The following is a 12,330-nucleotide window of genomic DNA, read 5'->3' on the forward strand; positions in this document are numbered from 1 at the left end:
GGAGCGTAGTGGGAGGTGGGCATGGAGCGGTCAGTCTGCAGCCTTGGGGGGCTGCTGTGGACAGGCTGACCTTGTGTTACGCCGCAGGAGCTTCAGGATAAATATGTCCACCTGGATCCGACTCAGCCGCAAAGGCTGCTCACCTGGGGAGGGTGGAGGTCACGAGGAGATACTGAGAAGTAAGCTAACAGTGGTCCTCAGAGGACAACTGAAACATCACATCAAACCAAACTTTATTTATAAAGCACTTTTCTTACAATAAACAGCACAAAGTGCTTTACATAATACAAACTCATTTAGAACACATATAAAATCTTCACACACATCAATATAAAAACACAACTAGAGATAAACATCTGTAAATAAATATCTGGCCTGACAGAACGATGAGGAGTCTCCTCACCACAAACCACAGCTGGTGTCACCAACCACCGAGATCAAGGCAGACAGGACCGCCACAACAGCCAGGACTGAAGTGCAGGACCCCTATCCACCGACCAGGGCTATCTCCACGGCAACGACCCACAGACTGAGTAGACATTGCCCGATGCGCAGGAAAACACTGAAGTTAAGAAGTTAAAACAAGATAAAAATAAACATGAAAACAATAAAAACTAAAAAGAACCATAAAAATTAAATGTAAAATAATTAGTAAATGAATAAGAACATAAGTAAAAGATAGATGTATTTAAAATTATCAATAAATAGATAAATTGGACCAAGTAAAAAAAATACACACACATACATACATAGGTAGACAGACAGACAGACAGACAGACAGACAGACAGACAGACAGACAGACAGACAGACAGACAGACAGACAGACAGACAGACAGACAGACAGACAGACAGACAGATAGATAGATAGATAGATAGATAGATAGATAGATAGATAGATAGATAGATAGATAGATAGATAGATAGATAGACAGACAGACAGACAGACAGACAGACAGACAGACAGATAGATAGATAGATAGATAGATAGATAGATAGATAGATAGATAGACAGATAGACAGACAGACAGACAGACAGACAGACAGACAGACAGATAGATAGATAGATAGATAGATAGATAGATAGATAGATAGATAGACAGATAGACAGACAGATAGATAGATAGATAGATAGATAGATAGATAGATAGATAGACAGATAGACAGATAGATAGATAGATAGATAGATAGATAGATAGATAGATAGATAGATAGATAGATAAAAGGTGGGTCTTGAGTCTCTTTCTTTAAAAACTGATAGATTAGTAAAAAGGCATCAGCAGGCAGGACAGAGGAACTCTGGCAATGTTTATAAGATGATGAAAATCAGAGTCTAAAAGAACACCCAAACATGGTGGACATTCATCTGGTCTCAGAGATCTGCATGTTTATGATGTTTGGAGGGTTGGAGTTACGCTTTATGACTTTTGTACATTTAGTTCTCACATTCGTCACACACACCAGCTAGCAGCTCCACACAGGATACTGACTCATGCTCCCCCTGACCTAGTGGCTCAGAGTGGATCAAGTCTAGGTCAGAGATACCGCCTCTTCGCATTTTTAATACGAGCGAGGCCTCCCATGTCACCTCTCTGCGGTGCACCTTTTTCTGGCACAGACGTTGAGGTACAGCTCTGTACTGCCACCTGCTGGCAGGAGCCTGCATCTGCTGGTCTTTTCCATCATGAAAAATCATCTAGTTTTTGTTTTATAACTTTATCAGTTAAATAAATATGACTGTAGCTCAGGAGGCCATCTGCCAACCTGAAAGTCGGTTGTTTGACTCCAGGCTTCCTCTGACTTCCACGTTGAACTGTCCTTGGGGAATGAATGTGTTAGAGCAAAAAGCACTTAGTATGTAACCACAGAGGCGCTGTGTGAGTGTGTGTGAATGTGACATGCAGCGCTTTGAGTGGTCACCATGACTAGAAAAGTGCTTTATAACACAGGAGTCTACTTACTATTTACCATTTAAATATAATTTAATGAAAAACTGCTGCACGAGCATAACAAAAAGTTCATTATGTAAGTACTACTGTTGTCTCTGGTGACGTAGTGATGAACAGTCTGAAGCTTCTTCCAGTATTTCATATGAAAAGCTTCAATTCGCTTCAAAATTATTTTTTTTAAAGCAGAGATGCACTATTATGCAATAAAGTAAATGGTTATTTATACAGCACCTTTCAGAGTCAAAATCACAAAGTGCTTCAAAATAAAACATAAAATAACACGAGACATAAAAAAAAATAAAACTAAGCAAAAGATGCGTTTTTAGCTACTTTTTAAAGAGACCTACAGAGCTCAGCTGAGAGGAATAAGTTCCTCATGGAGTGAGCACTGTTACCTCTGGTTTCTAGCTTCACAACCTGCAGACCCTGATCAGGTGATCTCAGGGACCTGCAGACCCTGATCAGGTGATCTCAAGGACCTGCAGACCCTGATCAGGTGATCTCAGGGACCTGCAGACCCTGATCAGGTGATCTCAAGGACCTGCAGACCCTGATCAGGTGATCTCAAGGACCTGGGCGGAACATAAGGCGGCAAAAGGTCACTGATAAAAACTAGTGATTGATCATTTAGAGCTCTTTATGTTAAAACCAGAACTTTAAAGTGCTCTCTGTAATGAACAGGGAGCCATGCAGCTGGATCAGGATCTGGGGTGACACGAACAGCACTACATGACAGCACCTGGTCCACCTGGACTCCAGCAGTCTGAATACCACTTAATGATAACGTCCATCTTGTTTGAATTCTTGCTTGTGTTGTTTTTACTCTCAAATGTAAGTTGCTTTGGATAAAAGCGTCTGCTAAATGACTAGAATAGAATAGAATAGAATAGATGTGAAGCTCTCCATCTCAGACTGGGACAAGTGGACTAATCATGACAATATTTTTTAAAAGATAAAAACAGGAACATTGGTGGGTGCTCTGGTTGTCCACTGTGGCCCAGTTCTCCCAGGTGATGGACCGAGGGTGGAGGGTGGAGGGTGGAGGGTGGAGGGTGGAGGATGGTTGTGAGGCATGTAGACGTTGAAACTGAAACATTTTACATCTCATGGAAAATATGCCGTCACCACCAGAATGTTGGTCCTGATGCGTTCACTGACCAGACTGCCGTCACCACCAAACCTAACCCTTACCAAAACTACAAGGTCCAGCAGCAACACCACCCTCTCCAGACCCAGGATCCTTGCCCCGACTCAGATAGGCTGGTCTTCAGATAACATGTGACCACCTTCTGGAAGGACCCAACTGGAAGTGTCCTCACCTACCTACAGTCTCACCTCCTGGTCTAGTCGCAGGTCCTACCTGCTGGACCTCTTGCAGGACGGTGTATCAGCAGGGCAACAGCCACCATAAAGGACCCCCCCACCCATCAGGAAAACGGCTCAGAAGCATCAGCTGCAGGATCAGCAGGATGCTGAACACTTTCTCTCTCCATGCAGTGAGATTTGCCATCTGCATCCCCCACCTCCACCCACCCAGACTAGAAACTGGACCCTGGTACATCAGACACACGGAGCTGCAGCATCCCTACTGAACTACTTTATTCTCTTCTAGATCTTTTATTAGTGACTATTTTACTCTATTTTAGTATTTGATCTAAACCTTTGTTTCTCATGTAATTGAACCTGAGAAATTAAAAATAAATTCTACTCTATTCTATTCTAAGTCTGTTGACACAGGAAAGTCATCCCCTCTTCAAGCTGTTTAAACTAACAGGCAACTTTAAAGGATTCTGCAGGTTCGCAAAAGTCCACTTTATTTTTTTTAACCCAGTTTACATAAAAAGTAGAAAAATAAAAGCGTTCAGACCAAATGTACCACGAATCAGACCTGAACTGTGGAAAAATACCCACAGAAGTTTAGGATACTCACATCTTTTATTTCACAGCTCAGTCCCTGTAGAAACGGTATAAAAATAAAAGCTTTCACTGATCTGAGCGTCAGTCTCGTCTTAGTGTTCAGTTCAAAGTCTGGGTCGAACGAGGCCACCAAAGCAGCGTTAAACAGCAGCTGGACCAGGAGTTTGGGATTTAAGATGTTTCTGATAATTAATCCCAGTGAAGAAAAGTTCATTTAACTTTAAATCCACAAAACTCCATCATCTCTTCCTCTCCTCATCACTCCATGCCTTTGAGCGCGTGGTAGATGTGTTTGGGTAAAATCACGTATCCGTCTCCCAACGCCGGCAGAGCCTCACAGCCTGCCTTGGGTCCTTCCTGGCCAGCCCTGGGGATATCACGATTGGCCCTGGGACTACCCCGGCCGGCCCTGGGGCTCTCCCGGCTGGCCCTGGCGGCCTCCCGGCCGGCCCTGGGGCCCTCGCAGGCTGCCTTCAGCCTCTTCAGCTTCCTCTCCTGCCGTCGACACTTCTGCTGCGTGGTCTTCAGCTTCTTCCTGAGATGCTCCACCTGCACCTCCAGCTGCTCGATGCGCTTCTTCTGCTGCGCCGAGTCCTCGGCCGTGTAGTTGTGGTCGCAGGAGACCATCGCCGTTGTGGTGCTGCTGCAGGAGTCGGCCATGCTCCTGTCGGGCTCCTCTTCCACTGCCGGGTCGGAGGTCAGAGGGAGCGGGAAGTCGATCTCAGAGGCAAAGGGATCCTCCAGGGATTCTGACTGTAAGACAGAAAACATGAAGGAAGATGAAAAGGTGTCCTAAGGTAGAGCTGGCTGCCTCAGACTTCCAGACCTCTGGGATGATCTGAACATAATCAGATAAAATCTGCTTCTCTCCATTCTCTGGTGTCTGAGTGACAACGACATCAAATCTTCATCACTGCTCATGTTCGTCTTCTCGCTAGAAGCTCCACAGCTGACACCAGAACGAGGCCTCTGCACTTTTAGGTGTCATTTATTATGTAGCCTCACCAGACTTCAGACCTTCGACAAGAATCTGTGCAGGACTTTCAGGTCTGTAGAAAAATATCTAAAAATGTTAATATTCATACAGAAAACTGGCCAACGAAAGCAGATTTTCCTGAATATTAGGTAAGAACAGGAAGAATAAAAAGGATGATCTGTGGCTTCATCAGCTCCACCTGTTCTACTTCCTGTTAACACTAATATGCAACCAGCCACTCCAGGCCTCCAGACTGCGACTAAAATGTGAGACAGAGCGAGTGAATGTTTCATCTACTCTACAACGGCGACGGTACATCTACCAGTATTTTTCTTGTATGAGTTATAATTTAATTTATTTAGTCGCTAACAAACTTCTGCTCCCCTCTCCAGCCCAGTAGTTCACAGTAAAAACAAATCAGCTGCTGGTTTGTCTCAAACTAACTTCAATACGAGAAAAGGAGACGAACACCAACGAAGAAGACGACAGCCAATGTGTGTGTGAGCGGGAACGAACGACCACTGTGATTGGCTAATGAGTGGAAAGAGGCGGGTCTTCTGGGAATTTATTATTCCTCAGAGTTGCCAGCGTAGCGACTTTGTGGTTGTATTTAGCGAGTTTTCAGACCCTCTAGCGAATTTTTCTGGTTATTGGAGACTTTTGGAGACGGAGGTGAATGAAGGGAGTTCATCTTCCCAACGAGGAGCGGTGCTGTGCAGACCCTCTCACAGAGTGCGAACCATACCGTGGGCTTAGGGGGAGCCACTTTTTTGCATTTCCTATCTTTTTTCGGCAAGTAAGAACATGATGCCTATGGAAAGCCGTTTTATTCAAAATTAAATAAATAGAAAAATAACTAAATTATTGAATTTATATATATATATAAATAAATATATATATATATACATAAATAAATATATATATATATATGCATTAATTTATTTAATTGGGATCATGAGGACACTTTTATTTTGGAGCTGCGCCTATTTCGTGCTTCTGTTTTATTTCGGATCCTTATATTCAAATTAAGGGGCGGGGCTTCTAGACGTGGGCTGAATGTAGTAGGGGCAGAGCAGAGTGCCTCTAGAGAGAGAGTGGCGCCACCGGAAGCTCAAAACGCTTGCCGATCACGTGGTCCATGTAGCCTCCAAAAGTTCCAGGAAGTGCTTGGCGGCCAATACAAAATAATAAGAAAACTACGATAATCGGTAAATAATGATCAATGAAGGCTTTGCTTTGCAATATTTTTATAGTTGTGTTCATTGATATGAATCATGCTAAGTTTACTAAACCTGTATGACATCAACAGCATGTAAATCGTTATATTTTCTGTTTTTTTTAACTTTATCTTTCAGACTGATGCATACCAACAGGTGAAGACAATGATTTATCAAGTGACTACACAATAAATCTAGGCTCACAGCATAATGATAACTGTTCTTACAGGAAATCTATATCCAATAAATAAAATTTAGATCCCCAATTCATTTCAAATAAATGGGTTATCTATTCTTACTTATTAGTATCTACTTGTGTGAATTGCTTTTAAGTCTTAAGACTTATTTTGACTGAGGCAGACTGATAACTACACAAGTCTGGACTCACAATATAATGTGTTCTTACAGAAAATCCATGGCAAATAAATAAAATTTTGATTTCAATTCATGGAAAATACATGGCTTTCTATCACTATTTGTTAACTATCCCAAGACTTACTCCCTACATAAACATAATAAATCAGACAAACACCCTTTGTTTTCCAATTGCATTTAATACCTAAAAGAATTCCTTTACAATAGCATAAAACTCGACTAGATCAGCATGTCTAGCCATTTATTTTCTCTGCTATCCTTGAATACAGTCTTCACCATGGTATGCTGTGCTGCATGGGGATGCTCCAATCGCTCAGAGAAAGGCGTGCGTATGTATGGCTTCCCCAAAGACAGGGACAGAAGGAAAATATGGATGGCCAAAGTCAGCAGGATACATTTGACCACCATCAGGGACTGTAAAAACAAAAAAATATGTGCGGTAATCATATTAAAACAATGCGTTTACACATTTTCAAAGACCATATCATTGGGAAGTTTAATATTTTTAAATTAAACACAGAGAACACATCACAGGGAGATTTATATGGTTGAGGTTGCAGAATGTAGAAAAAAAAGACAGGAAACAACACTTAAAAGTGGCCAAACCAGGAAGGTGAAGAAGAACAGTATCCCAGTTAACGTCAGGCAACCCCAGAACTGATAATACAACATAATTAATATATAATAGTATAATATATAGTGAATATATATGACTGAACTGCAATATCAAATGACAGCCCTAATATTGTATAATTGTATGGGCTGTACTATTCGACAAAACAGCTCACTTTCTTGTTATTATGTAAAATGAACGGTGTAATTATTGGCCTGGCCTATAGTGCTAAATGTGTGAAATGCGGTGGTCACACATTATGACCCACATACAGAATCATCTTCATATCTTTGTCCATAATTCCACAGCCTTATAAATACATTAAAATTAAATAAAAATGTAACTACAATCGCTCTCCCTACACATTTACCTCGCTATCAACGGCGTTGGATCAATTTATATTGACGAACAGAATTTACATTCATCAGCCTGTAGCATCTGCTGCTATCAGTGTGCTAGCATAAACTTTTATCGCTTTATAATCTCTAAATATATTAATCTAGACGGTGACAATCCGCCAACATATTTAATTACTCCTGTCAAGTTGATTTCGATGCACAACTGATATGGAAATATGACTATTAAAACATCTTACCTTGAAGAAGTGTAGCTCCGACAATCTGCTCCATTGAAATACATTGACCGTCGCTTAGCTTTTGCTAACTTCCGGGAACTTTTGAGGGGCTCCATACGCCGCCATTGCTGTGAAAAAACTGAACCATTGAAGTGAACGGAGATGACGCCACTCTCTCTCTAGAGGCACTCTACTCTGACCACACCAGCGTCACTCAACAAATATATATATATATATATATATATATATATATATATATATATATATATATATATATATATATATATTCATATATATATATATTCAATAATTTAGTTATTTTTCTATTTATTTAATTTTGAATAAAACGGCTTTCCATAGATGCCAGCTGATATTACAGCTTGCCCCACAGAACATAAGCGTACCAATACATAATGGTTAACAACTCTTATGCAACAATAATACATAACAGGTGCAAATGTCCCTTGCAAAAAAATTTTAACACTCTTTTTGCGAAGATCAACTTACATAGTTAATATTCCCCACATATCACACACGTACACAGTGATGCTTGCCATACACAATATAATGAGCAATGATAGTTTCCCATATTGTAAATAGTTAAAGCAGGTCTTACCTTACCTTTTACGCATTTACTTCTTTTATTTTGTATTTAACGTAGATCTACAGGAAGTTTAACTTGGAGCGCCGCCACAATAATTATAGCATCCATAGTCATACTTTAGGCTACAGTGAATTTGTGAGCAATCAGCATACATTTTATTGTCAGTATTATATAGCTCCCCCAACATTTCATAAATCCTGTTTCTAGGGGAGCTCATGTTTCATTAAGGGGAGCTATAGCTCCCCCGGCTCCCCTGTGGTTCGCACCCTGACCTCTCATACGAGGCTTGGTCTTCTCGCAGCAGCTGCATTCAGACGACGTTCACCTCTGTTTCATGACCAGGCTGGAAATGAAACGTAAAAGCTGCTGCTGGAGGATCCTGCTGGTTTACCGTCACAGTAACGTCTGTTAATGAAGAGTGTGGAGGAAATATTTAAAAAGTTAAAAGTGTTGTGACATGTTAAAGATTCCTAATTAAAAAAAAAGCTAAATAGACTTAAAAAAAACTGAATTAAAAATAAAGAAAATATTGACAGAATTATTTTATTTTATTTATTTAGCTGTTCTAAACAGCTAATGTCGTGGTGAAGAAGGAGCTGAGCCAAAAGGCAAAGCTCTCGATTTACCGGTCGATCTACGTTCCTACCCTCACCTATGGTCACGAGCTGTGGGTAGTGACCGAAAGAACAAGATCACGAATACAAGCGGCTGAAATGAGTTTTCTCCGCAGGTTGGCCGGGCTCTCCCTTAGAGATAGGGTGAGAAGCTCGGTGATCCGGGAGGGGCTCAGAGTAGAGTCACTGCTCCTCCACATCCAGAGGAGCCAGATGAGGTGGCTCGGGCATCTGGTTAGGATGCCTCCTGGACGCCTCCCTGGTGAGGTGTTCCAGCACGTCCCACCGGAAAGAGGCCCTGGGGAAGACCCAGGACACGCTGGACGGACTACATCTCTCGGCTGGCCTGGGAACGCCTCGGGATCCCTCCGGATGAGCTGGTGAATGTTGCCGGGGAGAGGGAAGTCTGGGTTTCCCTGCTTAGGCAGCTGCCCCCACGACCCGACTCTGGATAAGCGACAGAAAATGGATGGATGGATGTTCTAAACATTTTAGGTTGTCTTTTTCATCATTTTTTGCTTTTCCTACAACATCCCTTTTTATGGCAGCATTCATTACAGCTTTATGTACCAGGCTGATGATGCTAATTAGCGACTTCTAGGACAGCCAATAGCTGCTGTTCTTACTGAGGAGTGGGAACAGCGGCTGGAGGAGCATCAGTCCCTGAAGCTGTTTATTACCAGGAACTACATGGACCAGTCGTACCATGTCCTGTGGGGGATGATGGGACAAAGTTGTCGTTGTGCTTTCACTAAAAAGGGAATCAAATCAAATCAAATTAGTCTGGGGACCACACAGTTCTACCCATTGTTTTATTGTAATGTTTAGCTTTTATTGTTTTTTATTTCTACTTTTTTTTTTTAGCTTCTTATTTGTTTTCTGTTGAGCACTTTTGTTCAGTAAGGTGCTTTATAAACAAAGTTGTCTTGGCAAATTGTTCAGTTGACTTGAATTAAATGTTTTTGTTAATAAACTTGAAAACAACTACATCAGCATACAGTTTTTTATTATTTACATATTCATTACAATCCTTTTCCAGACTACTAAAAGAAATCAACAGTCTTTTAACAAACGCAGACATGAGGTTCTGTTCTCTAAAGACAAGCACATGAAACTTAGGAAGAACAGAATGTAATTAAATGTAGTTTAAGACACTTTCGCTTTCCAGTCTATTCACCTCGTCGTTCTTCATGAACATGTTTATGTATATAATCCGGTTTCAGCTCCTGTCTGTCCAATTTCCATGATTTTTGGGACATTTTCTTCTCTATGGCGCAGCCCAGTGAAACCAAGGAGGCGGCCATCTTTCTTTTCTGTTTACCAGAAGCTGGCCTCTGATTGGTGTAGAGCGATCATGTGACGGCCGTAAGACCACTTTCTAAGTAAAATGTTGTTAAGCTGAACAGTAGCTAGTGCCCATTTATGGCAGTGATCACGGGACCTCTGCAGCATAAACAGCTCCGAATTTTTGGAGTTAAGCTAAAGGTGAACCGCTCTTTTTTTTTCAAGGAAGAACTGTGTGGTCCCCACACTGTGGAGCGAGAAACAATAACAGGGTTCAACTTACGGCCTAAATGGTACAAAACCTCTGAGGAAGGTTTCCACCACCTGCTTCCATCTATCACACCAGGACTAAAAAGGTCCGACCCGGAACTAGAAGGTGGACCCGATGAAGAGGACGACCCGGTACTAGAAGGTGGTCCTGATGAAGAGGACGACCCGGTACTAGAAGGTGGACCCGATCAAGAGGACGACCCGGTACTAGAAGGTGGACCCGGTGAAGAGGACGACCCGGTACTAGAAGGTGGACCCGATCAAGAGGACGACCCGGTACTAGAAGGTGGACCCGATCAAGAGGACGACCCGGTACTAGAAGGTGGACCCGATCAAGAGGACGACCCGGTACTAGAAGGTGGACCCGATCAAGAGGACGACCCGGTACTAGAAGGTGGACCCGATCAAGAGGACGACCCGGTACTAGAAGGTGGACCCGGCGAAGAGGACAACCCGGTACTAGAAGGTGGACCTGGTGAAGAGGACGAGCCGGAACTAGAAGGTGGACCTCATGAAGAGGACGACCCGGTACTAGAAGGTGGACCTGGTGAAGAGGACGACCCGGTACTAGAAGGTGGACCTGGTGAAGAGAACGACCCGGTACTAGAAGGTGGACCTGGTGAAGCAGACAGTGTAAACCTCATGTGTAACCAGCCTTCATTCAGGACTGACCTTACTGGTGAGGCTGAAGATGAAGAGCGATGGGACGGCGTTCTCCTTCAGGACCCGGTTGTTACACTCCCTCTTGAAGCAGTCTTTGGTGAAGTGCTGTGAGCAGATGTTGCTGTACTTTGTTGGTTTGAAGTTGTTCCTCCTCATCGCAGCGACCCATTTACCACAAACATCTGGACGCGCCAGCGGAAATCTGGAAGACAACAGAGTTCAACAAAACCTGTACCCCCCCCCCTTCCTTCTTTCATTTTTATGTTCAGCTGAGTTAAATTCATACTCATTCTTGTCAACAACTGGTTGGATGAACTATGCATCATGTCAGAATATCTTTGCTTGGTATTCTGGTCTGTCTGCAGGTGTTAGACCAGGGCTGAGCAGCTCCGGGCCTCGAGGGCCATAATCCTGCAGGTTTGAGATGTTTCCCTAATCCAGCACACCTGATGCAAACGGAAGGACTCTCCTTGACCGCATGTTGAATCATCAATCTGATTCAGGTGCTGCAGCAGGAAACCTTAAAACCTGCAGGACCAGCTCTGTTCACCCCCATGTTAGACTAAAGGCTGATCATTTTCAATTCTAGGCCAGAATATAAACCGACTTACAGCTCCTGCAGTGTCTTTGTGAAATTAGTGTTAGTATAACTTTAGTGTGGATGACACCGAAGCGTGAGCATCTGCTGCTGCCAGCATGCTGACTTATTTTCTGCTTGATAGATGATGAGCAACTTCCAACTGGTTTTTAGCTAATATATGCAGCGTAACAAAGAAAAACGGCCCTGTGTCGTTTTCCACGTATAAACCAAGGCTAATCAGACACCTGATGACAACACCTGGGGTACCAGAAGTTCAACAGCACAATCAGCTGTTTGGCAGAGAAGATTTGGCAAGACTGTCCCACAAATACATTTTGCTTTCAGTTAAACAGACTTTACTATTTACTGTCAGGTAACATTGTTATAACAAAAAGTATTGAACCAAAAACCCCAATTTCCTGACTTTTTCTGCTGAGTTTCTAACAACAGCCAACCAGCCAGTCAGAAGCTGTTGACTGTTCAGTGCGACACGCAGCCTAACACGCTAATGCTAACTAGCTTACGTAAACACTTTAAATTAACTCACTTATGAAACGAAATATCTTTGTCTTTGTGGTAGCGGTTCTTACAGCCATACGCTGAGCACGTCTGGACCATGGCTGCAGCCCGGAGAACTGCTGGTGGCCCCTGGGTCGCTTCTCCTCCGCCTCACTGGCTTCACTGCCACTAACAATG

At 42.7% G+C, this 12,330-nt stretch overlaps 1 protein-coding gene across 2 annotated transcripts; it reads right to left on the reverse strand.

Moving 5' to 3' along the window:
• Positions 1-3,740: 3,740 nt before the first annotated feature.
• On the reverse strand, positions 3,741-12,330 carry thap1 (THAP domain containing, apoptosis associated protein 1). Of its 2 annotated transcripts, XM_041969140.1 has the most exons (4): positions 12,182-12,330; positions 11,064-11,256; positions 4,323-4,617; positions 3,741-4,280 (listed from the first exon to the last, which is right to left on the reverse strand). In XM_041969140.1, exons 1-4 carry the CDS (start codon positions 12,250-12,252, stop codon positions 4,123-4,125), a joined length of 717 nt encoding a protein of 238 aa, XP_041825074.1. In that variant the 5' UTR covers positions 12,253-12,330; the 3' UTR covers positions 3,741-4,122. The 2 variants fall into 2 exon arrangements, with proteins under 2 accessions (XP_041825074.1, XP_041825073.1); XM_041969139.1 differs by having other exon boundaries at positions 3,741-4,617.

This window comes from Melanotaenia boesemani, chromosome 19, assembly GCF_017639745.1.
Source record: "Melanotaenia boesemani isolate fMelBoe1 chromosome 19, fMelBoe1.pri, whole genome shotgun sequence".
Taxonomy (NCBI): Eukaryota; Metazoa; Chordata; class Actinopteri; order Atheriniformes; family Melanotaeniidae; genus Melanotaenia; species Melanotaenia boesemani.

Excerpts from the sequence above, each read along its gene's own strand:
- thap1 (XM_041969139.1), bottom strand. The coding sequence starts at position 12,252 with ATGGTCCAGACGTGCTCAGCGTATGGCTGTAAGAACCGCTACCACAAA. Across the intron at positions 11,257-12,181 it reads AAAGATATTTCGTTTCATAA|ATTTCCGCTGGCGCGTCCAG; the intron begins GTGAGTTAATTT and ends GTTGTCTTCCAG. Across the intron at positions 4,618-11,063 it reads TCTTCAGCCTCACCAGTAAG|TCAGAATCCCTGGAGGATCC; the intron begins GTCAGTCCTGAA and ends TCTGTCTTACAG.